Source organism: Cyanistes caeruleus, chromosome 2, assembly GCF_971803275.1.
Source record: "Cyanistes caeruleus chromosome 2, bCyaCae1.hap1.1, whole genome shotgun sequence".
Classification (NCBI taxonomy): domain Eukaryota; kingdom Metazoa; phylum Chordata; class Aves; order Passeriformes; family Paridae; genus Cyanistes; species Cyanistes caeruleus.
Genome location: NC_141702.1, coordinates 118,909,611 through 118,932,684, shown reverse-complemented (window position 1 = coordinate 118,932,684; position 23,074 = coordinate 118,909,611). Strand labels below are relative to the sequence as shown.

Here is a 23,074-nt window from a genome sequence, read left to right as displayed (position 1 = left end):
ATAATTAAATAGCAAGTGAGTGCCAGAAAAGTTTGTTTTAGATTTTTTTAGAATAAACTGTTTTGTAACTAAAGAGGAAACTAAACTAAGCTTTGAATAAGATGTTTTTCTTTATCATATAATAAAATTCAGTAGAAGTGATCTCTGGGCTTTTAGATGATTTTCAGCTTTTGCCCCAGAAATCTGTGGATGGAATGGTGAATGTGAGTGTAGTCAAATTTGGGCCAAATTTTTTATTTTTTATTTTTTCTTACATTGATTGAACTCCATGTGTTTGCTTCAGAGTAACTGGGAAACCACAGTTTGGTTCTTTTTAAAATTCATTCTAAATTCAGGAGGGGTTTACTACGGTGGCTTTCTGATTTGGAGAGGGCTGGTTTGCTCTGCTTTGCTTTAGCCTACGCTTCTAGTAGTTTATGTAGGAACTCGGTGACAGTGGCATTCCAAAGGGTGGAACAGCAGCCCTGGGGCACTGGGGCACTGGAGCCCCTTGTCCAGCCCAGCTGGGGGAAGCTGCTGCCTCTTCCTCTGGCTTTGGAGCTGCACAGTAGAGTTGCATTGGAAGAGCTGCTGGAAAATTCAAACGGGGGGAAGTGTGTGTGCCTGCTTAAGTCAGGGGAAGAAGGGGTCCCATAAGCAACGTGAGGCTGCATAAAAGGCATATTGCAGTTTATGATGTCTGGATGCCCACCTGGAGAGCAGAGAGCTCAGGAACAAAATAAAATGACTGAAATCCTGCTCGACTCTGAAATAAGATAAGAGTATAGTAGTGGAAGGATTTAAATGGGGAGGGCAGCTGTTATAGCCCCCAGTTGTACATATTTTATCCTGAGGCACCATTTGGTTTAATAAAATTTAGATCTAAGGCTGTCCTTAACCTATCAGTTTCTTAAGACTTAATTATAAAGGTTATACTTTCAAAGGACAAAAGCATTATTCATTTGTCTGTTCATGTCTTCCAGGTTTATCTTGCAGATTATGGACTTTCCTACAGATATTGTCCCAATGGGAACCACAAACAGTATCAGGAAAATCCTAGGAAGGGCCATAATGGGACAATAGAGTTTACCAGCATAGATGCCCACAAGGGAGTAGGTAGGTTTCTCTTTTTTTATTTCAGATGAGTGATTATAGAATGAGTAATCAGGCTGTGAGAGCTGCTGTACACAGGAGAAGCAGTGTTGGGGATTGCTCAGCCCCTGGTGTGGTGACCTCCTCGTGTGCCTGGCAATGCTTCCCCAGGCCTGGGGGAAGGGGCAGCAGGAGGGACCCTGAGAGGCTCTGCACACACAGCACTGGAGCAGCCCAGGACAGCCCTGAGAAGAGCTCAACATCAAACTTAATTGGTTCATGTTGGGAGCACTGGTTTGTGCTTGCTGTACCCTGCAGAGGCAGGATTTGCTAATGCTGCATTGTCAAGGAAAAGGGTTTGGCGTCTGCACTGTCCTTTAGGGAGAGCTGTGTCTGAGTGTCACCATCTGTGTTGTGGGAGGGTATTTCAAGATGACATTCCTTCTGCAAGGAGAAAAACCTTTTTTTAAGCCATAAAGTGTTAACTTTTTGAAATCTTTTTCCAGTAGCCTTTCATATATCTTACTTATTTAAACTCACTTTGATGGTATTGGAAACACATTTGCAGGTAAATTACATACATAGTCCTTTTATTGGATATTGATTGTACTGCCTTGCATTCCAAGGCAGACTTAATTCAACAATTCCCTAATTAGTTAAAGTCATAACCTATGTCTTGTATTCATTTACCATTAATTAAACCTTAGCTGTTTATTACACTGCAGTCCAAATCCAATAGCAGACCCATAGAGCCATGGAAAAGGGACTGGGAGGTCAATATTGAAAATATATGGTGTAAAGTCCCACTGATGGCTGCATTGTTCACAATCAATATGGTCAATGCAACACAACTTTCTTAGTTGCTATGTCAGCAAGACAAAAAGTCAATTCTAATGTTATGCTAGTGAAAAAAATGGTGATTATTGAAAAACTTTGACTCTTGCTACAAAAGAGTGTTTTTGTTAACTTTTCTTTCCCCTTTCCCCTCCTTGGCCCCCAAGATCATCTCAAGCAGCAGGGATGGTTTGCTGCTGCCAGCTTGGTGAGCATCAGTGTCATGAGTGAGAACTGCAGGAATTTGTGCTTGTTAATAGCTGCTGAACTGTTACCTTAAACTAATACTTTCTAACGAGTTTTAGTTGGCACAAACAACTGTATATTATTGCTTTTTCTATTAAAAGGACCATTGACCATGTAATGTAGAGGGTCTTGATAATTTGCCGGAGCTGTTAAAACCTGCAGTCGTTTAACTCTGGTCATTAGGAAAAATGAAATAAGACTGGCAAGTATTTCCTTCTAAGACAACTGCACCATTTCACCTGTTAGAAAATATTTTGTGGTGAGGAGAGCATCTGTTTTGGACTCTTCTGGCCTTCCCAAGCATGCAGGGTGTTTTCTGGAGACCTGGCTCTGCCTGCTTTGCCTGGTAGCATGAGTGGTGTGGCTGTGTGCTGGTGTTTGATGTGGATGCTCTTTGAAGAGTGGGTGGAAGCTGGAATATTTGGGATTTGGCTGTTGGATAGTTACAGCAGCCAGTTTGGTAGTGTTTGTGGATGGATATTAATTCCTTTTATTTGAAAGTGCAAGGGAATTTTACAGCCTTGTGTGACAAAAGGTGTGCAGAGAAAGCGTGAGGTAAACTTTGCAATCTGTGTCTTAGATAACCTCCTCAAAGAGCTAAAATCATGATGGAATTGGTTAAAACCAGAGGACTCCATAAAACAAAATATTCAGAAAGATAGTTTGAGGGAGCTTACACCCCTCTTACACTTGAAAAGTGTTTGCTTGATAGCTGGAAACAAAAAATCCTGATTTTTCTGGTGCTCCTGCTGGAAGAGACTGCAGAACATGATGTAGGATCTGGTACGTTGCAGAGCATCCAAACTCTTCACATGGAATGCCAGCTCTGGCCTTCTGATGGTGTCCTGCTTTTGTCTGGGACAGTTAATTTCCATCCCAGTGGCTGGTGCAGGCTGTGGTTTGGATTTTGGGTGAGGATGACACTGACAGCACTGGGATGTTGCAGTTGTTGCTGAGCAGGGCTCACCTTCAGTCAAGGACTGCTGAGTTCCCGTGCCCTGGCAGTGAGGAGCTGCACAAGGAGCTGTGAGGGAGCGTGGCCAGGACAGCTGACCTGGCCAGGGGGATATTCCATCCCCTGGGATAACAGGGACAGGATAAACTGGGGGGGTTGGCTGGGAGGGGCTGATCACTGCTCAGGTGGTGCTGAGCTGCTCTGTTGAGCATCACCTGTCAAGGGGTTTGTTCCCTTCTTTACCTTGCTTTTCGTTATTATTTTTAAAATTTTATTTCACTTATTAAGCTGTTGTTATCTCAATCCATAGACTTTAACTTTTTTCCCTGATTCTGTTTCCTGTCCCTCCAGGGAGGGGCAGGGGGTGAATGGCCATGTGCTACTTTAATCGGTGGCTGGGGTTAAACCACGACAAACAGCCTAAATCCATTAAGGTCAAACTGCCAGGGCTTCCCATTTGCAGCAGAGCTCTCAGCAGTGCAGGGAAAATCTGCATCTGCAGCGACTTGTGTTGGAGATTGCACAGGTTCAGCTGGCAGAACACAGCAATGGCTTTCCCTGCTCTCGTGGTGTGAGGCTGAGAAGCACAGAGATGTCCCAGGATGCTGAAAGACTTCCAGCAGCTGGGGCAAAGGGCTTCTTTGCTCAGCAGCCTCCTGGATTCTCCACTCGTGGTGGAGTCTCGGCACAGTTTCCTGTACAAAGTGAGGTGGGGTGTTCTGAAAAGTCTTTAAGGACTGCTGGGAAATGGAAGGTGCAGAGACAGCCTTCATTCTGGTGTCACCCAGCTTTTCAGAGTACTTTGTTATTTCAATGCTCCAGGAATATCATTCTAATTGTTAAGTGCTATTTTATAGAAATAACATTCTTTCCAGAGGGCATTTCCTGTGTGTGTGTAGCAACATTCTGACTTGCTCATGAAGCAGCTACTGAATGCATGCAGTGATTTGAGGGACATGCTGAAGCTTTAACAAAATGAGGAATTTTAGCTTTCAAAAGTGCCTCTTGGCAATGGCTTGGAGCTGATACCCTCCTTACAGAGCCAGTTAAATGCATTCCCTTCCCAGTAATTTAAGTCAACAGCAGAGTTTCTGTGGTTGAGTGGAGAGTTTAACCCAGCTGTGTGCTGGGTTATTCCCCAGGATCTCTGTGGAGCTCACCTGGTGTAGAGCTGTGCAGTCCACTGAGATCCAGAAAGGTCCCCACCAGTGGCCACTGCAGGGAAGCACTTTGGGGGTGGTGGGATTGGTCTGTGTTCTTCTGACAGCCTCTGCTAAGGCCGAGTGGGATGTGCTGTTCCCATGGCAGCTGCATCCTTGAGCTGTGTTTGGAGCTCTCCTGGAACCAAGTAGGGCCCAGCTTGGCCTCTGCCACAGGATCCATCCCACACCTTCAGCATTCCTGGATCTGTGGCAGGATCCCAATGTGGGTATTTGAAATTGAAACTCTTTTTATTCTGTTGCAGATTTTTCAGGGCACAGCTGCGTCGTTGGTTTTAGCGTCGCACTGGAGTGTACTCACTGTATTCATTTTTAAAGACCAGCCTGTATAAACAGTATTGCATTTTGGTTTGTTGATTGATAATTAAGGAGAATTATATCTGTACTCAGTGTACATTTAAAAAATTGTTACATAGTTAGTGTTAAAAAGTAATATTTGGATCAATGACTCCTATGGATTTTTGTAGATTTTCTCCTCACAGAGGCATGCAGTCAATACCTAATTTCTCTGGAGATTTACTGCACTTAACATATTGAGGTTCTTTTAAATACTCCAGTCCTGTGCATTGAGTGTGTAAGCCCAGTTTTAATTTGCTATCATTGATGAACATAAGAGTATGAAGTGTCTATGCTGATTCCCTCCAGCATATATTTGTGTTTGCCATCGATTCCAAGCTGAGTCCTCTCCCTTCTCCCAACGTTTCACAGGAACTCTGAGCAGTGTTGCCGTCTCTTCCATCAGTAGAGACCCCACTGAAGTCTGTGCAGGACTGATAGCTATGTCTGCAGTAGTAAAAGCTGCTTCCCACAGGAATGGGAACTTTGGAGAGGCTTCTCTGTGCCCCTCCCACGGGGTTGTTGTGACGTGTGCTCTGTCTCAGCACTGGGACACTGCGTTTGTCCAGGGCAGTGCCAGCCTTGGGCTGCTGGCAGGGCAAGCCCTGCAGCCCTTGTGCTGATTTTCCCCTCTGCTCCAGCAGAGCTGCTCTGTGCTGTTAAAAACCCAGCTCAGTGCTTGGCCATTTTTCCTGTTCTGCTGACTAAAATGTGCAGGGTTCATTTTGTGCAAAAGGATGTGCAGAAATATAAACACCTATGCCTGGAAACACATTCTTTGGGAGCCTGCTCCCAGAGAACAGAGCTCTGAGTGGCTCTGGATCAAGAGGTTGATTTGGCATCTGTCCATGCATAGTTAGGATTCAGAGGGAGCCTGCAGGATTTTTTTTCTTTTTTTCTTTTTTTTTTTTTTGTCGGTCAAATGAATTATTGATCTGCTGCAGTTTGATATGTGTTTCCCAAAGACTGTGTACAGGACAAACTGTAAATCCTAAATAATAAAAGGAAAATATAACCAGTCTGGCAAAAAATGGGTGGAACTTTGCAGTGGGAAATAAATAAAAAGATGGTTTAGTTCCTGAGAGTTGGATTAGAAATGTGTGCGCTGCCGAGGAGGGAGCAGGAGGTGTTTGTAAGTGAAAGAGGAGTCACTAGCAAGGAAAAGATTGGATAGGCTTCTACAGCCACCTCTGGAAGCTGCCAGGAATGTTCAGAAGCAGCAAAAATAAGATGAGAAGCATTTACAACTTTGTAGCATCTGAGGACTGTGCCTGGGAATTGGCTGTTTAATTTTGGCTGTTGTTCTCTACACCAGGAATTCAGAAAGGTAGTGAATCTCAGCTGCTTGTCCACCCCTACTTGTCAGGCCCTTACCTTTGTGATTCTTTTTTTCTGCCACACAGATGTGAAAGAAGAGTAAAACTTCCTGTCCCCTCTCCACTGCCACATGTCCTTAATTCAAGCTTGGAACCTTTTGCTTCCAACCAGGTACCAGCATCTCCTGCCACCAGTGTTTTATCTCCCACCCAGATCTGTGGTGACATTCCCTTGCACCTTCCAGCTTTCCCATTCCATAAACTTCTCCCCACTCCCAGAGCAGGACCCCAACCCCTTTTTTTCAGCACATGCCGTTCCATCAGTCCTGGTGATTCCCTCCTGGCAGCTCTGCTGTGCATTCCATGCCTGTGAACCCATCAAGTGTGTCTCTGTAAGATCCCAGTTTAGGAGAGAGAGCGTGGCTGGCACAGGATGTCCCTCTCTGCCATGTCACAGGCTGGGCTCTCTGGAAGAGCTGTGCTCCAGCTGTGACAGTGCCATGGATTTTTCCTTCCAGCAATCCGTGGTGGTGGTTACTGTCAGGGAGTGCTTGAGCCATGCGGAGAGCAGAGATGGTTCCTGGCTGCTGTTTGCCCTGTCTGAGGCTGGTTAACTCTGTGGAATGGCCTCCAAGCACTAAAACAAATCTTTAATTTGATGGACTTCTCTAACCTCTTCTGTGGACCCACCCACTATTCCATTGGTCATTATCCTGCTGCAGGGAGCTCCTCAGACTGACTAGGGCCTGGGGGAAGGAATACTTCATTAACTGCTTTTTGGGGTTTTTTTGTCTTTCCATTTCTCCTACCCCTAATAGAGGCAGTGATTTTTGGCAAGTCTTGTATTTGTCTGCTTTTTAATCATCTCAGCCTTGAGTTTGTGATGATACATTTTTATCATGATTGTATTTCACCATGGTCATGTTAACCCTCCTTTCCTTTATGGGCTTTTGCATTATTGGCTGTGGTGTGAGCTCTGCTTGCTTGTGAGTTACCATAAATTCGTGTTCTGTAATGCCAGTGAGACTTGGAGGTGCCACTGCACATCCATGCAATGTGAGCAACCAAAATGATCCTGTTTATCAAAAGCTTCTAATACAGAAAATCACTAATAGTGAAATTATCATGTAGCAGTGCTAATTAAAAATAAGAGAATGTTTCATCTGTCACTTTTTGATCTTTACAAAAGGCTGGAGAAAATCAGCTAAACAGAGGCCGTAGAGAAACCTTCCATTTTTACTTCTGCTTCAGAGAAGTTCTTGGGAGCAGTGGAGTTTTGAGAGCATATTGTGGCTGCTATGATTCCTCTGATCTATTTAGAAATAATAATCTGAATATAAATTAGAGTGGAGATAGCTGCCAAATTCAGTGTACAGAGATACCTAATCTATTTTCTTCTAAGGTGAATTGTTATTCTGAGTTATTGGACCCTGTGCCTGCGTGCTGAGTATGTTTGTGGTATATTTAAAACCCTGATTTTGTTGATGTGGTTGTGAGTTCATCAACTTCAGTTGAGTTGCTCCTGATTTATCTTGGTAGGACTGAGAATGGAATCAGGCCTTAAATCTCTAAATTAAAAAAATTAAACTGTAAAGACATTGTGAAATAAGATACCACCAGTATGTTCCCATTAAATACGACTTCATATGAGACTAAAATAATAGTAAAAACATCCTGTGAGTAGAAAAGCAGAAATCAAACCTCTATTAAAAAAGAGAAAAAAAAACACAAACAAAAAACCAGCAATTTTTTTAGCAGAGTAGTAAGAATTTGATTTAAATAAGTACTGGTTGGAGTGTACACTCTTGTAACTGTGACAAGTTATCAAGCAGAATTGTTTTATTTTCACCTGGCTGTCATATTTAAAGTGAAGGCAGATTGATTTCTCTCTGTTGATGTTTATCAAGAATTCCTGTAATCTTCAATTGTGTGAGCAGATTTATTTTTGCAAGTAAACATATCATTGAAATTTATCTATTAGTGCTCTATTTGACGTGAAAATCTAATAACCCCATTGTCCATAGATAATACTAACTCGTTAAAGATTAATCAATTGCTTTTTAACAAGAATCTAAATGATTTAAAAGGTTGAGGGATTTAGCTTATACGGAACAGAGAGAAATAAGCAAGTACAGCTAAAGAATGGAATGCTGATGTTTTTCATGTGGTTCTACAAAAACCCCATGTGATGTCTGTATTTGTGGTGGCCTGGGAGATGAAGGGATAGGGGAGGGAGGTCTCCTGTGAAACATTTCCTGTTGCTGCTGGGCAGGGATGTTCAGCTCCACGTACCTTTGTGTCCCTGTGCCTGCTGTGGCTTTGGGCAGGTGTCAGCCAAGGCTCTTGGTTTGTCATGGCTTTGTCCCAGGAGCTGCAGGTGAGAGGGAAGGTCATTAGTCATGGCCAAACTGTGAAGAAACTTTAGTCTCTGGGACTGTTCTGTCAGAAAATTACTTCTCTTGGGGTAACCTCTGAAATCTGATTGGTTTGCTGTTGTTTATAGATGCACATCAATGAGTCCCCCCCATGGAAAGAAGCTGTCCTTTGGAATTCTGACAATTTCCCTCAAAAGGCCGCTTTCTGTTGCTTCTCTCACACAAACAGGTGCCAGAAAGGCATTGTGAAAATTAGAGGATCTGCAGTCAAAAACGCTGGCTTATATGGATCTAATCTGGAATTGCCATAATGGAAAAAGGAGTTGTGAACACATGTGTGTGAATGGAATTGTTCCACAGTTACAGGAGATTTATGGCCAGAGAAATCACTACAGAACAGCAAGTGGTAGAGATTGTGTTTTTATTTTAATATGGGAGCCAAGTCTTGCATTAGGACATTGCTGAATCCAGGGCAGAAAATAAACGACGCCCAAGGGACAGCACAGCGGTGTTGGATCCAGGGGCCTTTAATAATCCCAAGCCTAACAGCAGTTAGGATAGGGAATGTATAAAAACTAATCTGCTGCTTTTGCAGTAATGTGTGTACAGGAACAAGGAACAGTTATGATGTGTTGGCACCGTGGCTTTTAGCAGATGACTTCTTAAATTAAAAGATAAGTTCACCGAGTGACTTTCTGGAATTTATTTAATGAAGGCCCATAAAATATGATATCTGTTTACAGCTGGATTAACAGCACAGTGCTCAGCTACTGGTCTTTACACCAGATAAAAAGTACCAAACAAGTCTGAACTCCTCTTTTTCCTTCTTGGAAAGCACAAATTCATTTTGGAAAAGCATACATTTAACTTCTACATCTGTCTGTCTTTAATCACGACAAGCAGTTTCTGGTTTTGCAGATTCCATGTGGTCTTGACGTGCAAACTGTAGGCTGCAAGTCAAAGAAATCCTGCTGCGCTCCTGCTTGTTCATTTTTAGCAAGTTTGCTTTCCTCTGGGTAGCAGCAAGCACGAGCAATTCTGTTGGTATTGCACTTTTTCTCTAGGAAAAGCCAGTCTATTGATTAACTTCAATTTCTCTGCGTAGATGATGCTCAGGGATGGGGTTAATTTTTGATTTAATTTAGTCTCCTGTGTTTGTGTCTGCCTGGTGTGCAGAGTTGTTCCTGAAATACTCTGGAATCCTCTTTGGAAGCAGCAGTGGGAAGTTCACCCAGGACTTTGCGGAGCAGTGAGTGTATTTTGGGCAGTGCAGAGCTCTGCAGCCAGGAGCAGGCTCAGGGAGTCAGCGCACACTAGATGGCAGTTTTGTCCCAGCATCCGAGTTCAAACGGCTCCGCGGGAGAACAGGAAAGGCCATCAGTGTTTAGTCTGCTCTCACAGAGTCCCTGCATGACCAATGTGGACCCCATGGACTTCCTGGAACATGTGTTAGCAATTTAGCAGCAGACATTTATTTCTTTGTTTTACTGCTTGGCTCTTTGAGAAAGTGTTGGTACTCAGTTATGGGCTGTCTGGATCATGTCAGAGGCCACGGGGATCAAGTCCATGTGACAGGCCAGACTGAGGAAGGATGGAGTTGGAGGAGGTGAGGAAGCTGACCCTCGCTTGAGCAGGAACAAGTCACTGCCTGTCTGTGGCCTGTGGCCAAACGCCGGGGCGGTTCAGGTCTAATACAGCTGAACAAACAAAACACTTTGCCCATTTGGCTTCTTCATATTTCATCAGCACCAGCTCAATCAAAGTCTTTTCTATTTCCTAAGAAGAGGTTCCCTTTCTTAATTGTATTTTTTTTCCTCTTTTCCCTTCCCCCTTTCCCACATTTTAGCCCCATCCAGACGAGGTGACCTTGAAATCCTTGGCTACTGCATGCTGCAGTGGATGTGTGGGAAGCTGCCCTGGGAGCAGAACCTCAAGGACCCTGTAGCTGTCCAGACTGCAAAAACAAAGTAAGAGCAAACCCCCCCCACACATGGACACACCGGCCTGGAGCCCTGCAGCATCCTCACCGCCTCCCAGCTCTGGGAAACACAGCTTTCCATGCTGCAGAACAGCACCTTAGGAGAAAGCTAAAACAATTTTCCTTAATTAAGAGAGATGTTGGAAGCAGTTAAAATGGCAACTTTATGTGCATGTCTACCCTCCCTTGCATGTTTATGTCTGTGCTGCTGTGAGGAGAGGATGGATTCCAGTGCACAGTACACAGGCATTCTGTCTGCTGTGTGTTTTTCCAATACTCTTTTTTTTTTTTCCAAGAAAACATTTGTAAATTAGCACAGGCCTTAGTGCACATACAGAAGGTTGTTGTGTGGTTCTATTAAACTTCACGGGTGCTTTGTAGAGACCGTAGTACAAACATCTCTTGGAGGTTTTTCCACATGTGCACTCAATTTATTTAACTTTCTATATGATACTTGTTTTCAGATGTTTTTCTGTAGGTTTTTAATGTTACATAAGCCTACTACCATTACAAACAATTAAATACCAAAACACTAAGGAGCTTGGTGGAAATCTTTCCTTTTTCCCAGTGTGACTTGGAGCTCACTGGAGCAACAGTGGATCAGTGTTTTCTTCCTCTGCCCTCCCAGCTGGGACTGGAGGGCATTAATTGCACGTGGCACCTGTAGCAGAGGAGTTCCCCAAGTGTAGCATCCCAATAGCAGGAGGCAGAAAACTTTTAAGCAGGGCAGGTCACACCAGAGGTGCCCAGCAGGGCTGGCTCATCCCCAGAACCGGCACGCAGCTCCCGGCATGGGGAAGGGCGGCTGCAGCCTGTGCACAGGGCCCAGTGCAGCTGGGAATGTTCACACCCTCTGCTATGGTTAATACTTCTCCTTTAGAAGTTCTGGTCATTACACAGCCCCCTGCAAGGTAACACTTCTAGAATTCAATGGGAAATCAATTTAATCAATCAAGCTGCTCCACTGAGTCTCCCCTTGCCGTTAACCCTTGGATGGCTCGCCTTACAGGATGCTGAGTGAAAGGAGACTACAAGGAAATGCACAGAAAATTACACAGCTTCCACTTGGCAGAAACATCTTCTTACTCTAAAGAATTTCATTACTGGAAATAGGTATCTTGCCCAGGTTGTCCTTCTTATCTATCTTCATTTTCAGGTTCCTGTGGGTGCTGGACTGCACAAGATGAGGGCTGGTGTTATTCCTGTTTTTAGGAATTGATGCCAAGCTTATTTTTGTTCCTGTTTCAGGACAGACAGGAATTCCACCTGTGGCCCTACAGTTTACGAGGCGTGTGGGACTTTAGGTGATGTGACCTCCCTGTCCCCTTGTGGCCCTGCCCTGCCTGGGTGTAACTTAGGTTGGGGCCACGTGCTCCATGGCAGAGGGGACCTGATGCTAAATGATGGGAAGGCAGAGCAGAACCTAAATTCCAAAACAGAAATGGGAATCGTCAATCTGAAATCAGAACAAGCCATTTCACTCAAAGGGTTTTTGTTTTTTCCTTCTAGAAAGCTTAAAATATGTGCAAAGAGAAAAAGTGCAGTTTTAGGTGAAAGCAGCAGTGTGCAAAGAGTTAAAAATGGAGCTGGCAAGGGAAGATTTGGGTTTATAAGCAGTCCTGTGAATCATTAGCTATCCTGGAGGTCCACTCCCTTTGGAACTGAGACTTGCTGTCTTCCTAAATCCCAAATGAGGAATCACCTGCTCCAAAAGCGCGTTAAACTGTTGCACTCTGGTGTTGTTTCAGACTTATGGATGAGCTCCCAGATTCAGTGCTGAGGTGGGATTCTCCTGGAAGCAGCTGCAGTAAGTGTACTTGCACCTGTCCCTTATGGCTCTTCAGCCTCTTGCTAAACACAGTTCAATGTCTGACTCTGGGGGGAGAAGAACAGAAGTGAAAGTAACCCAGAAATTGAACAAAGTCTCTGAAGAAAAAGAATCTTGTTCAGTCTGTGATGTGTCCCATGGAGTGACATAAGGGATCTTGGCCATATGTGATCTGAGGTGTTGGGAAGCAGTGACTATCTTGGAAACAGAAGTAGCTGTTAGTATGGAAATAGTAAGCAACTGTCTACCAAAGGTTTATTGCTCACAGTTTGAAAAAGCAAATGGATGCACAGTTTGTCTTGTCTTGTTTCTTTCCTTCCCTGAAATACTAAAGTAACCCTGGGAAAACACCAAAGGTCAGTATCTATTTTTGATTTATCCCCTTATTTTCCTAGTACTTTTGTATTGGAATTATTGGAATGCACTGTGTATTAGGTGAAATTTATTCATGATGTGTATACATATTTAATAAATCTTTCCTGCTGGGATTTGACCAGATGCTAATATCTGGTGTAGTACTCCAGTTTTAGGATACACTTGGGTCTTCAGCTGAAAGAAAAGTTTGAACCCCCCATATGTTTTTCCTAGTAGCATTATTTCTGCCCATTCAGTGGTTTCCCTGTGTTTTGAACCACTTGATGGAAAAATGTTGCTGCTGTTGGACTGTTTTGGGATGCAATCAGAAAAACAATAGTAGTATTTGAGGTAAAAAAAAAAAGTTGTGTTTTTCCCAAGCATTCATAGTATAGTATTTATGCAGATTAAAATAATACTGTTCAGAGTAATTAATATTTAAAGGGATATTGTGATCTAGCAAAGACTTTTCTGTTATACACAGAACTATCAATACTTGCTGATGAAATATTTTAATTTGTATCCTTGGATAGCTGTCAGTGCTATGGGAATCAGTGCATGAACATAACGAGATGGAGCACTTCAAGTCTGGCTTGTTTATCCAAGTCTGTCTTTTCCTTTTCTCCTCCCAAGAAGACAAGACATTGTCAGTTCTGTGTTTTGAGGGTGCCTTGAGCTGAAATTGTGTTGTCTCGTTTGGCAGCGGAGGATTGGCATCCGTGTTGGAACGAGATCCTTTCTGAACTTCTGGGGTTACACTCTGAAATTCACAAGTCAAATCTGCTCTACAGGTGAAATAGCCAAGTTTCTGGCCTCTGTTTCTGGCTTAGCTTATGCTGAGAAGCCCAAGTATCAAGTGCTGAAGAAAATCCTGCTGGATGGCCTGGAGTCAAGTGGGATGCGCTACGACGGCCCTCTGGAATTTTCCACGGGAGCAGCGTGCACACGGAATCACTGCGCTGCTAAGGCTTCCAGAGTGAGTGAGACAGCTCTGGCATTATTTCTGACAGCTCCTGCCTGCTGCCCTCCCTCTTGGAGAGGAGGAAATAGTTAAAGCTCTCAAAATGAGACTGACACAGCAGTTCTTCTGCCTTAAATACACCATGTTTGTTAATTCCTGTTTCCCCTGGCTTTGCTAAAAAGTGGAATGTCAACCCTCAAGGAGGAAGAACTGCCATGAGTCCTTTTGACCCACAGGCTCTCACTTCAAAGCAGTAGGTCTGTGGAGAATGATTTACTTTCAGGATAATGGGGAAGTCAAGGACTTTGTTCACTAACATCTTGAAGACAAGCCTGAATGCCAGGCTTTTCCTCCGTCCCAGATTAAAAGCAAAGTTACCTTTATTAGTGACAGCATTTAATTCATTTCTTGCTTTTAGGCTGTTCTTTGTCATTTGCCTTTATCCTCCTGCAGCCCCAGTGTGGAGGAGATGTTCCTGTGGCTTTAGCTGGGCTGTCAGTGTGCACTGGCACAGGATTTTCCAGCTCTCCTGTGCTATTTTCCTCCAGTGCTCTAAGTTAATAAAGCCCAGCTTCCCTAAGCAGAGAGGGAGGTAATTATCAGTTTTGCTGGGAAATGTCAGTCCCGTTGTTGCTGTGAAAGTCCCCGTTTGCAGCAGCCCCGGGCGGGGGCTCTGGGGCGTGTGCAATAAGGCAGGGTCAGGGTCCCATCCATTTTTAATATTCCTGGTGAACTTTGGACCATCACAAGTGTACGTGAGCCAAGAATGCAGGATGCAAACTAATGTGACTGATAGGCTGCGAGATGAATGGTGATTCAAGTATCAGTGCACAGATGGTTCTGATTTGCTGAGTTTTGTAGCTGCTGCAACTGAAGACATAAAATATCCTTCTAGTCATAAATTAGCTCTTTGGAAGCAAAACCTTGGCACCAGAGCTTTACAACCTTCAATTAGTAGGGAAAGAAGTATTTGAATGACTGTGGTATTGACATCTGTAGGCCTGCATAGTAATCATTCCTAATAGAAGAGAATATCTGTTTGAGGGGGTTTTGCATGGCTAATTAACCACCAGTGAGAATATGTAATTTTTTCATGATCTCCTGATTGTCACCTTTCTCTCATGATACAATTAGATTTTATTGTAGCAAGTGCCTCACAAACCAATTGTCAGCACTATTTACGTATTGTGGAAGGCAGAACAAAAGTTCATGTTTAATGAAAAGGCACTGGGTTTTGATCTTGGTAATTACAGATACTTACTTTAGCACTTTCATTGACTTTTCTGGTTTTAACCCCCCCCTCCCCCTTTTTTTATTTTATTTTTACAAATACCAATAACCAAAAACTGTTTTGGTGATGGGACTTGTGTGGCTGTGATGGTGACCACTGTGCCCTCACTCAGTTGAGAAGTTTTTTTTAAGTTTGCATTGTTTTGTGAACTGACTAGGAGCATCAGGTTAACTGATCTCCAACTGATCCTGCTGGATCTCAGCTTCACAGGAGTCTTTGATTTCTCAGAGCCAGACAATAAATAGTAAATCTATTTCCTTCTTAAGCCTGGTCAAAGACTCGACAGTCTGTGGCATAAAAGATGATCCCAGCCTTGCGGGCTGCAGGAGCTGCTGCAGCACTGGATATTTGCAAGTCACACCCCCCTGGAAATCCCTGGCTGAGGAGTGTCAGTTATCACCATTCCTGTGCTGCAGGATTCAGTGGGATTGGGTTTGATGGCCAGGAATAGGATCAGAGGGAATGCCTGGGTGTTACTAAATCTTGGCATCTGTCAGCACTTTCTCAGGGAAATCTGTAATGCCGAGTGTCTCACTTCTTGGAACAGTGAGAACACCAGGATCACCTGTGTATTACTGCAGCCTGTTCTGACACGAGCCACTTTAAACATTCACTGCAAAACAGCTGCAGAAAGGCAATTTTAGGGTTATTCAAAGGATTTAAGGAGTACTTAAATACAAGTAGAGAGGGCAGGTAACTGAACCCTCTCAAAATGTGTTGCTATTTTCAGAAAATGCAATGTTTCAGTGCTGGATGGCAGGCAGGCTCTTCCCAATGCATCTCTTCGTGGCACAGCCTGTAGCGATCCTCAGCCTGACTCATTTCATGTCAGCATTCCCTTTCCCTCTCTACTCCACCAAATGCTTCTCCCATTGAAGAGACAACCTCAGAATGGGGAGCCACTGCAAACAAGGCACTGCCTCCTCACTTGCTGCTTGTGAGCAGGATCTGACTGCAGCTGATGTCTGATTCCTCCTGTACCAGTTTGGTACACAGGAAACGAGGGGATTTGGAGTTAATTCCCTTCTGAAGAGCAGTGAACACCAGGAACAGAGGCTCCTGTAGCCCCTTGATGATGTGAAGAGGATTGCATGGATTTCAGGATATTGCTCCCTGTATAGTATCTGAATCTGATCTTGAGGTGGCATAAGAAGTGTAGCTGTGGCTGTATCTCAATTCTTGGTTCCAATTGCACACCAAGGATAGGTGATAAAATATTATTTGCTTTAATTCTCAAATTTGTTTACCACATTTTTGGCCCTGGATAAATAATTTTCAGCTTCTCCCCCTACAGTGAAAGTGCTGATCTTGGGGCAAAAGGAATGTGGGGTCAAAGTATGTGGAAAGCCAGGTCACTGCTTGCTTAATCTTGTAGAAATCAGACTAAAAAATAATTGCATTAATACCAACTTGTAATTTCATTAGGATGAAATATGGCCATTTTTAGGTGTAAACCCACTTATTTTCATTGTTGGGACTTTAAATGAAAACTTGAAATTTTGCTCTAAGTCCGGTTTGGAAAGTGATGCAGTTGTTTAAGGGTGTATATATTATGATCATTTTTTTTCTGTGTGTAATCTGGGCTTCTTTCCCCTGTACAAAATGCTTACTGTGCACCCCAGGTTCGCCTCCCAAAGCCTCCAGCAAAACCAGCTCAGCAGAAGGGAAAAAAGCCACAAGGTGAAGAGCCTGCCTGTCCAAACAATATGTATGTGGGGGTGACAGGCACACAGCTCCTGGGAGAAGGGAAGCCAAGTACACGGAGCAGGAGGCGTCTCCAGGCAGAGCTGCAGCAGGTGAGGAATTGGGCACAGCAGCAGCACCCAGATCTCCCTGTTCATTAGCTCCACGTTCATCTCTTGGGGTGGGTGAGAAGGAACAGGGCTGGAAAAGAGCCAAGGGCTCTGTCATGAACTCCAGGAGCTGGCAGATGCTTGCTGGCTTCTAGTATTCCAAAGAAGGAACCTGAGTCTCTGGTAGCCAAGGGCATAAGTGCCAGGAGGGCAGTGCCTGGCCTGCCCCAAACCTGGTGCCTGCAACTCTGAACTTCCTGAATTCCTTTCAGCACACAGAGTTACTGTCTGTACCTCAGCGGGCTCCCTTGGCCAGGCCTTCCCCAAAAGCAGTGCAGCAGGAGGAGGACACGGGGCACAAGGACCACTCCAGCTGCCTGAGCAGGCCCCGCACCCGGGGAACACGCTGGCAGCTCCAGGAGGAAGAGAAGCCGCTTCAATTTTACACTACACGTCAGGAGCCTGAGCACCCAAAAAAGGTGAGGGGTTTGGTGTTACTGTGGAACAGTCACTGTGCTTGAGAAGGAAAGATCAGCTTTTCAAAAAACAAGAGTTCCAAAAACCCCTCAAAGCCTCAACTACGTGTATGCAAACTCTGTTTGCCACGAACACTGAAGGTCTGTAGGTGATTGCCTGTATGTACTACTGGCCAGCATTATGTACCACTGCAGTTTGTGTAGCTGCAAAGCCAGACTGTAATTTCCCAACTCTTGTCTCCCTTTGTGCACCCTGTTGTTTGCTTGGTAGAGACTTGGTAGAGTTCAGCAGTTTCCTTCTCTGTGTAGTGGAAAACTTCATAGTGCTCGTTATTTAAGTTCTGAGTTTTACATGAGAGGATTTTAGCAGTTAACAAACTCATCTTGAATATTATTGTTAATTTAGTGCATAAAAGGGCTGAATTAATAGTTTTAGTCTTACTCTACAATTGTACAGGAAAAAAATTGAACAAACAAATCAGTTTTAGTACAAATAAAACAGCACCATGTCCATCTGTGATCACCCTGTGCTCCTGTTCTCTGGAGCTCTGGTATATTTTAGTGAGGAGATTCCACCCTGGTTTTCTTTCCTATAAACAAATAACTTGGTTAAATGAGGACAGTTTCTAATGAGCACAAAAATGCAACTTTAAAGGTAGCTTTATGATTAATCCAAAATTCTTTGCTTCAAGCAGTCTGACCAGCACTGCCTGGAGACTCCGGTACAAGCTGGGAGAGGGAAGCAGCAAAAGCACAGCTGTACCTGAGAGCACCAGGCAGGACAGTGGTGAGCAGAACCATCCTGGGAAATTTTGGCTGCCAGAAGGGGAGATGGAGTCTGACACATCAAGCACAACTTTGGAATAGGAAAACATTCCACTGTTACTTCCAAGTCCTCATATGTAAAGTTTTTGCAGAAAAGGGACTAATCACTGGGCTGGTGGTTAGATTATATTTGTGTTTGGATTTAGTATTCCTAATGGAAAAGCTGCTATTCCAATAGGATTAAACATGCTGTTTCTGTGTAGAACCATTCTGTGGTACTCACTGAATATTCTGTGTAATAGGGGGAACTTTAAATAGGTGTCAGGTAACATTTAAGCCATTCAAATGAGAAAGTGGAGAAGGAAAAAAGGCAGGAGTCTCTTTGCTTCATTTTACAGAATTCCTCTCACTTCTCTCACGTAATTCAGGAGCTTGATAATGGAAAGCTCTGTAGGAAACCAAAGCTGTCCCTGGCACTGAGGGACAGTGGAAAAGAGAATCAAGCCTTGGCTAAGTGAGAAGTGGGATTGTGGCATTGGGGATTCCTTTCAGAGGTGGAGGCTGGCCAAGGACAGCACTGCTGCCGGAGATGTAGAACAGCCCCACTCCACCAGTTTATGGTTCCTTGTGATGGGCAGAAGTTCAGCTTCACTGTGAAATGCAAAACTTACACAAATCAAACCAGCACATTCACACTTAAAATCATATCTTGAACTTTTATCTTGAAGATAAATCTTTATTAGCAGGAACACTAATGAATATATTAAATGTTTTTGAAAACAAGTCAAAGACAGAGAAAAATTTCAGCTGTGGACTTCAATAGCAAATGTAGATAGGTCTCTTTAGGAGATGTTTAGCTGTGCCTCACGTTACACACTTACCATACAATATCCATACAAGCGCATATTCCAGAGGTAAGGCTCTGTAAGAATTGTAATGCTTTCTCTAGGATAACTTACATACCTCAGTGGCATCTCTGGTTTTTTGATTCACATCTCACTTCATATTAGCTTTATAATCACAGATTTTTTTCCCCTGCAGGAAGACACTGCAAGAGAACTGCCACCATTTGACCCCTACAGAATACTCTCAGAATTCCGAAAGAAACACAATCACCTTGTAACTCCAGTTCCTGCAGCAGCATCCCAGGCTGGTGCTGACAGCACTCGTTCCTCTCTCTCTGCTGTGTTCAGGCTGGCATTTGCTGATGAAACCTACCCCTACACTACAGCTGTTCTGGTGCTTCTGCTGCTCATTGTCCTGTCCTTGTTTCTGCTTTGATGTTGCTGTTCCTGTGTCTTCAGTGGGAGTGCAGTGCTGCTCCCACCACACAGTTTTTTCCTAGAGTTTCTTCATTGAAGATTTCAGTGTCAGGGGCTTGAAAAAGAAGTTTTTAAATAATCTTGTCAGTACATGCCTTGTACAAGCAAGTTCTCATCTGCACTCAATAGTTATGGATTGTCTGAACTATTTGTGCTGGTTTCTGTTATAAATTTTTTGGATTTTTTTTATTGTTTTTGACTGAACCTTTTGTTACAGAATTAAAAGTACCATTAAATATAGTGGAGTGTAGACCTTAATAACCTGGCATTAGTGTGGGGATGTCTTTATACTATGTCAAAAAACCTTTAGTTAAACACCGACACATTTGCCTTTTCCACTCTAGTTCACTCCTACTCCTTGGATTTCCTTACCTTATTACAATAGGGACATTCACCAAAGATGACATTAAAACTCTGCCTGCTGGTGGGAAGGCCTTGTAGCCACTGCAACACAAGAAGTGGGTTAAAAGTCACATTGGTTTCATCTCCAGTTGAAGAAATGTCTATTAATTACCAGAGTTCAGCTGATGAACATCTGACAGTGCACATGCAAAGTCAGACGGCGGTTCCCTCTCCCAGACAGCTCCTGTAGGAATTGGGGGTGGCAGGACAAGTGACTGCCATGTGCCTTATGGGCTCTTGCTTACTGCAGAATTTAAGTGGACAGTGCTTGATGTGCAGAATGTGCCAGCTAACGAGCAGTTTGTGCCATTGGTCACGTCACCTCATAGAGACAGGCCTGGTGGAAGGGCTGCCCACAGCGAGGATCGTCACACACTTGGTCGGGCGCGCTGCCGTCCAGCCGGTAGGCGTAGCAGATCCCACAGTCCTTGGCAAAGTCCTGGAACACAACAGCACAGCTGAAAGGAAGGGGTGGGCTGCTAGCACACAAACAGCTTCACCTGTGGTTTGATTTTGCACTTTTTGTTGGCTGGAATTATTATTTTCTGCCTTCAAGACACATGTTTATGTCACAATGGTGCAGTGACACTGGGTTCCAGGTGTGCAGGACTCAACAGGGTTATATTTCATGCCCTTACTGAATTATATCTCATTTAACAAGCATTTTCATACTTTTGGGCACTTTTTGTCTATTAACCACTATGATTTGTCATTATGATTCAACATTAGACACAAACCTTCAGTCAGATCTTAATTTAGAAGATTCATGAGTGAAAGCGAAGCTCGTAATCCAAGTGTTAAAGCATTTTCAAAAATTAATTCCCAGTTTGTTTGAAATGCACCAGTATTTGGATGGCCTCTTGTCCCCTCTAAGCAGCTCCACCTAATTAGAACTGAAGTTATCAACATCCATAACAGAATGTTTGGATTTTCTACATCTCATTAGCCACGCTGGAACTTCCTCTTTTCCTTTTAATAGCAGACCCTGATATTAATGGCCTAACTGCTATGGAGGCCACAGGGAAGTGTGCACCTCTAATCAAAGGTTAACAAGCTCTGACAACTGTTGCTTGAAGTCCAGAGGTACTTTGACAATGTATTAATCCAATTACCTCTCAAAAGCCCCTGATTGTCCCTGGCTCTTAGAAAGTGACCATTTAAATGTGACTTACTCAGCAATAAGGACTGATCGTTAACCAAAACCAACTTACGCTTTTTTCCAACATGGCACGAGATGGAAAATCAATTTCCAGGAGCTCTCTTAAGTTTTGTAACAAGCTGATTTCCGGATCCCTGCAGGTGGGAGAGGGGGAGAGAAAAATCCACACGAGGAATGGCAAACACCATTTGGGTTTCCAGCCTGCTTTATCAGAGACACTCACCACAAGTGCATGTTGTTGTTGAGTTTTTCTCTCAGAGGGTTCACTTCTGCAAACAACAGACAGGAATAATGGCATCACCCCAGTGAAGCTCCCAGGTCTCAGGTAGGGATTGGATCAGACTGAGTCCAGAGTAGAAACAAGTAGAATTTGCTGCCTTACCGTGGTCTGCTCCAAGGAAATAACACTCTGGAAGCATGTTTGGATGGCGAGGATCTACCTCTACATTCACTGAGACATTGTTCCCTGCAAAGAGAAAGAGAGGCCATGAGGAAGTTTTGCAGTCAAGGATTTGAAAAAGGAACAATTTTTAAAAGCAGGCTTAAATTTGTTAACTGAGGCTGGTTTTCATTAGGATAAATAATAACAAAGCTGGGAGGTATCCATATGATTGTACAAAATATCAGTATACATCAAATATTTACATTTCCACAAACTGTAATTAAAAATAGCAACTGATTAAAAAAACTTGCCAGGCTTGTGTTTCTTTTAGACTTGGCTTAACCTTCACACTTATTCAGAAATAAATGTCATCAACCCAACCTAGATGACAATATCCATTCAAAATCTTGTTGAAACTTTAAAGGTAGAGACATGTAACTTACTAATTCATTTTTATCTTTCGTAGTCAAAAAGAGAAGCCCTACCCCAATACTAAGCAGCAGAAGTCATTCCCCTCCCCAGCAAACTCCAGGACTGAGACAACAATGCTGTATATTTGAAACAGCAAATATTTGGCTTTACAAGACACCCCATCATCCCTGGAAGGGCTCTGTTCCTCACAGGGAAGCAGCTCAGTGCGGCTCTGGATCCAGCTCCAAAACATCACAGCAGAGTCTCTTCTGAACAAGCCCAGGTGAAACCCAACCCTTTCTGTAATTAAAGCTGTGCTAGGCTTTCCATCCTGGAAGAGGTGGGAATGAATGAACTCAAAATTCAGTGGTAGCTGAAGGTTCTCTGACAACAATGGCTCAAAGCCTCATCCTTCCTCTGCTCGGCTGCTCCGGGGCATTTTTGAGGCTTTTCTTTCCTTTTCCTTGGCCTGTGGCAAAGGGCAGCAGGAGCAGGACAAAGCCCCCCTGCCTGCACACAAAGTGCTGTGTGACCCACGTCGTTCCAGCCACTTGCTGCACTTTTCCTGTCCTTCCCTGCACTCCCTTGAAGCAGCTCCCCTCCAGCTCCCGCCTCTCTCCCTCCACAGCTGTCAGGGACAACGTGGCTCCACTCTGTATTCTCACATTTCTACAATGTGCTGTTGGAAAATTGGCACCTTTTGGGCAAAGTTAACATCCCCCCAACATTTCCAGCCTCTGACTGCTGCAATTACAACTCCTTATCTTACATATATAGTTATAAAATTCCTTATCCTGTGTATATTAAGACCTTAAAATCAGCATATAAACTGAGGGACATTTACAGGTGGTTAAGAGGGAAGTGTCATTTTCCCTCTTTTATTTCTTTGTCCTTTCCCCTTGCCTCCTTTAACCCCCTTTTTCCCCTTGGGCTGCACTCTAATACTCCTTCCACTCCAGGATAGGATCAATCTAAAGTTTAAAAATCAGGAATTTGTGATTGAGGTAAGGGCTTCACCTAAGCTGATTTTTAACAAATACTGATTTTACTATGCAAGAGCTCAGCTGATGACAGTTCCATGTTCATAATTTACAAATACACAAGGTTTTCCTGCAGAAATTTTCATTTTTCTGACACCAGAAAGTTGTGATGAATTTCCTAAACAGGATCAGCATTCTGTTATGGAAAGTTATTTTTTTTACATGTAAAAGAGGAATTCTGTCTTTGGTTTTAAGTGCTGCCTTTCCTTTCCCAAACCCAAAGAAGTACTATCTGATGAGACAAGCAAAACAAAACAGCTCCCTGAGTTTTATTTCTCAAATCCACTGTATCCCTTTAAATCTTTTCCTACCTATTGCAATTCTTCTGGTTGTAGCACTCCGTGTGGGATTTTCTGGCTCAAGCACCCATGTCTTCCCATCGATTTCATCCAGGGCATCCCAGAATTCCTTCAGGGACTCCAATGCTGCCAGGAACTGATTGTAAATGTCTATTAAGGAGTTCTAAGAAAACAAGAAATTTAAACAGATTTCACTGAGTTTCCACCAGTGGGCTGAGAATATTTAAAAACCAATTTGTTATTTTAAGGAGTGTTGAAAT

The 23,074-nt window shown here is 43.5% G+C and overlaps 2 protein-coding genes across 8 annotated transcripts in view; one reads left to right on the top strand and one right to left on the bottom strand.

Annotated features, from left to right (window-relative positions):
* VRK2 (VRK serine/threonine kinase 2) overlaps nt 1-19,359 on the top strand; it is a 37,010-nt gene extending 17,651 nt beyond the window's left edge. The window contains exons 8-15 of one of the 6 annotated variants that reach the window (XM_086875058.1): nt 963-1,095; nt 10,200-10,320; nt 12,080-12,138; nt 13,344-13,489; nt 16,388-16,561; nt 16,831-17,037; nt 17,730-17,821; nt 18,841-19,359. In XM_086875058.1, the coding sequence (XP_086731184.1) occupies nt 963-1,095; nt 10,200-10,320; nt 12,080-12,138; nt 13,344-13,489; nt 16,388-16,561; nt 16,831-17,037; nt 17,730-17,801 (912 nt within the window). In that variant the 3' untranslated portion in view covers nt 17,802-17,821; nt 18,841-19,359. Of the gene's footprint in view, nt 1-962; nt 1,096-10,199; nt 10,321-12,079; nt 12,139-13,304; nt 13,490-16,387; nt 16,562-16,830; nt 17,038-17,726; nt 17,822-18,840 lie in introns of all 6 variants that reach the window. The other 5 variants (XM_086875057.1, XM_023923090.2, XM_023923089.2 and 2 more) reach the window with 5 other exon arrangements.
* The window catches only part of FANCL (FA complementation group L), a 30,959-nt gene continuing 26,399 nt past the window's right edge, over nt 18,515-23,074 (bottom strand). For both annotated transcript variants that reach the window (XM_086875072.1, XM_023923344.2), the window contains exons 8-14: nt 22,827-22,977; nt 21,065-21,148; nt 20,906-20,951; nt 20,735-20,816; nt 19,846-19,962; nt 19,494-19,565; nt 18,515-19,176 (exon numbers count right to left, since the gene is read on the bottom strand). In XM_086875072.1, the coding sequence (XP_086731198.1) occupies nt 19,141-19,176; nt 19,494-19,565; nt 19,846-19,962; nt 20,735-20,816; nt 20,906-20,951; nt 21,065-21,148; nt 22,827-22,977 (588 nt within the window). In that variant the 3' untranslated portion in view covers nt 18,515-19,140. The remainder of the gene's footprint in view (nt 19,177-19,493; nt 19,566-19,845; nt 19,963-20,734; nt 20,817-20,905; nt 20,952-21,064; nt 21,149-22,826; nt 22,978-23,074) is intronic.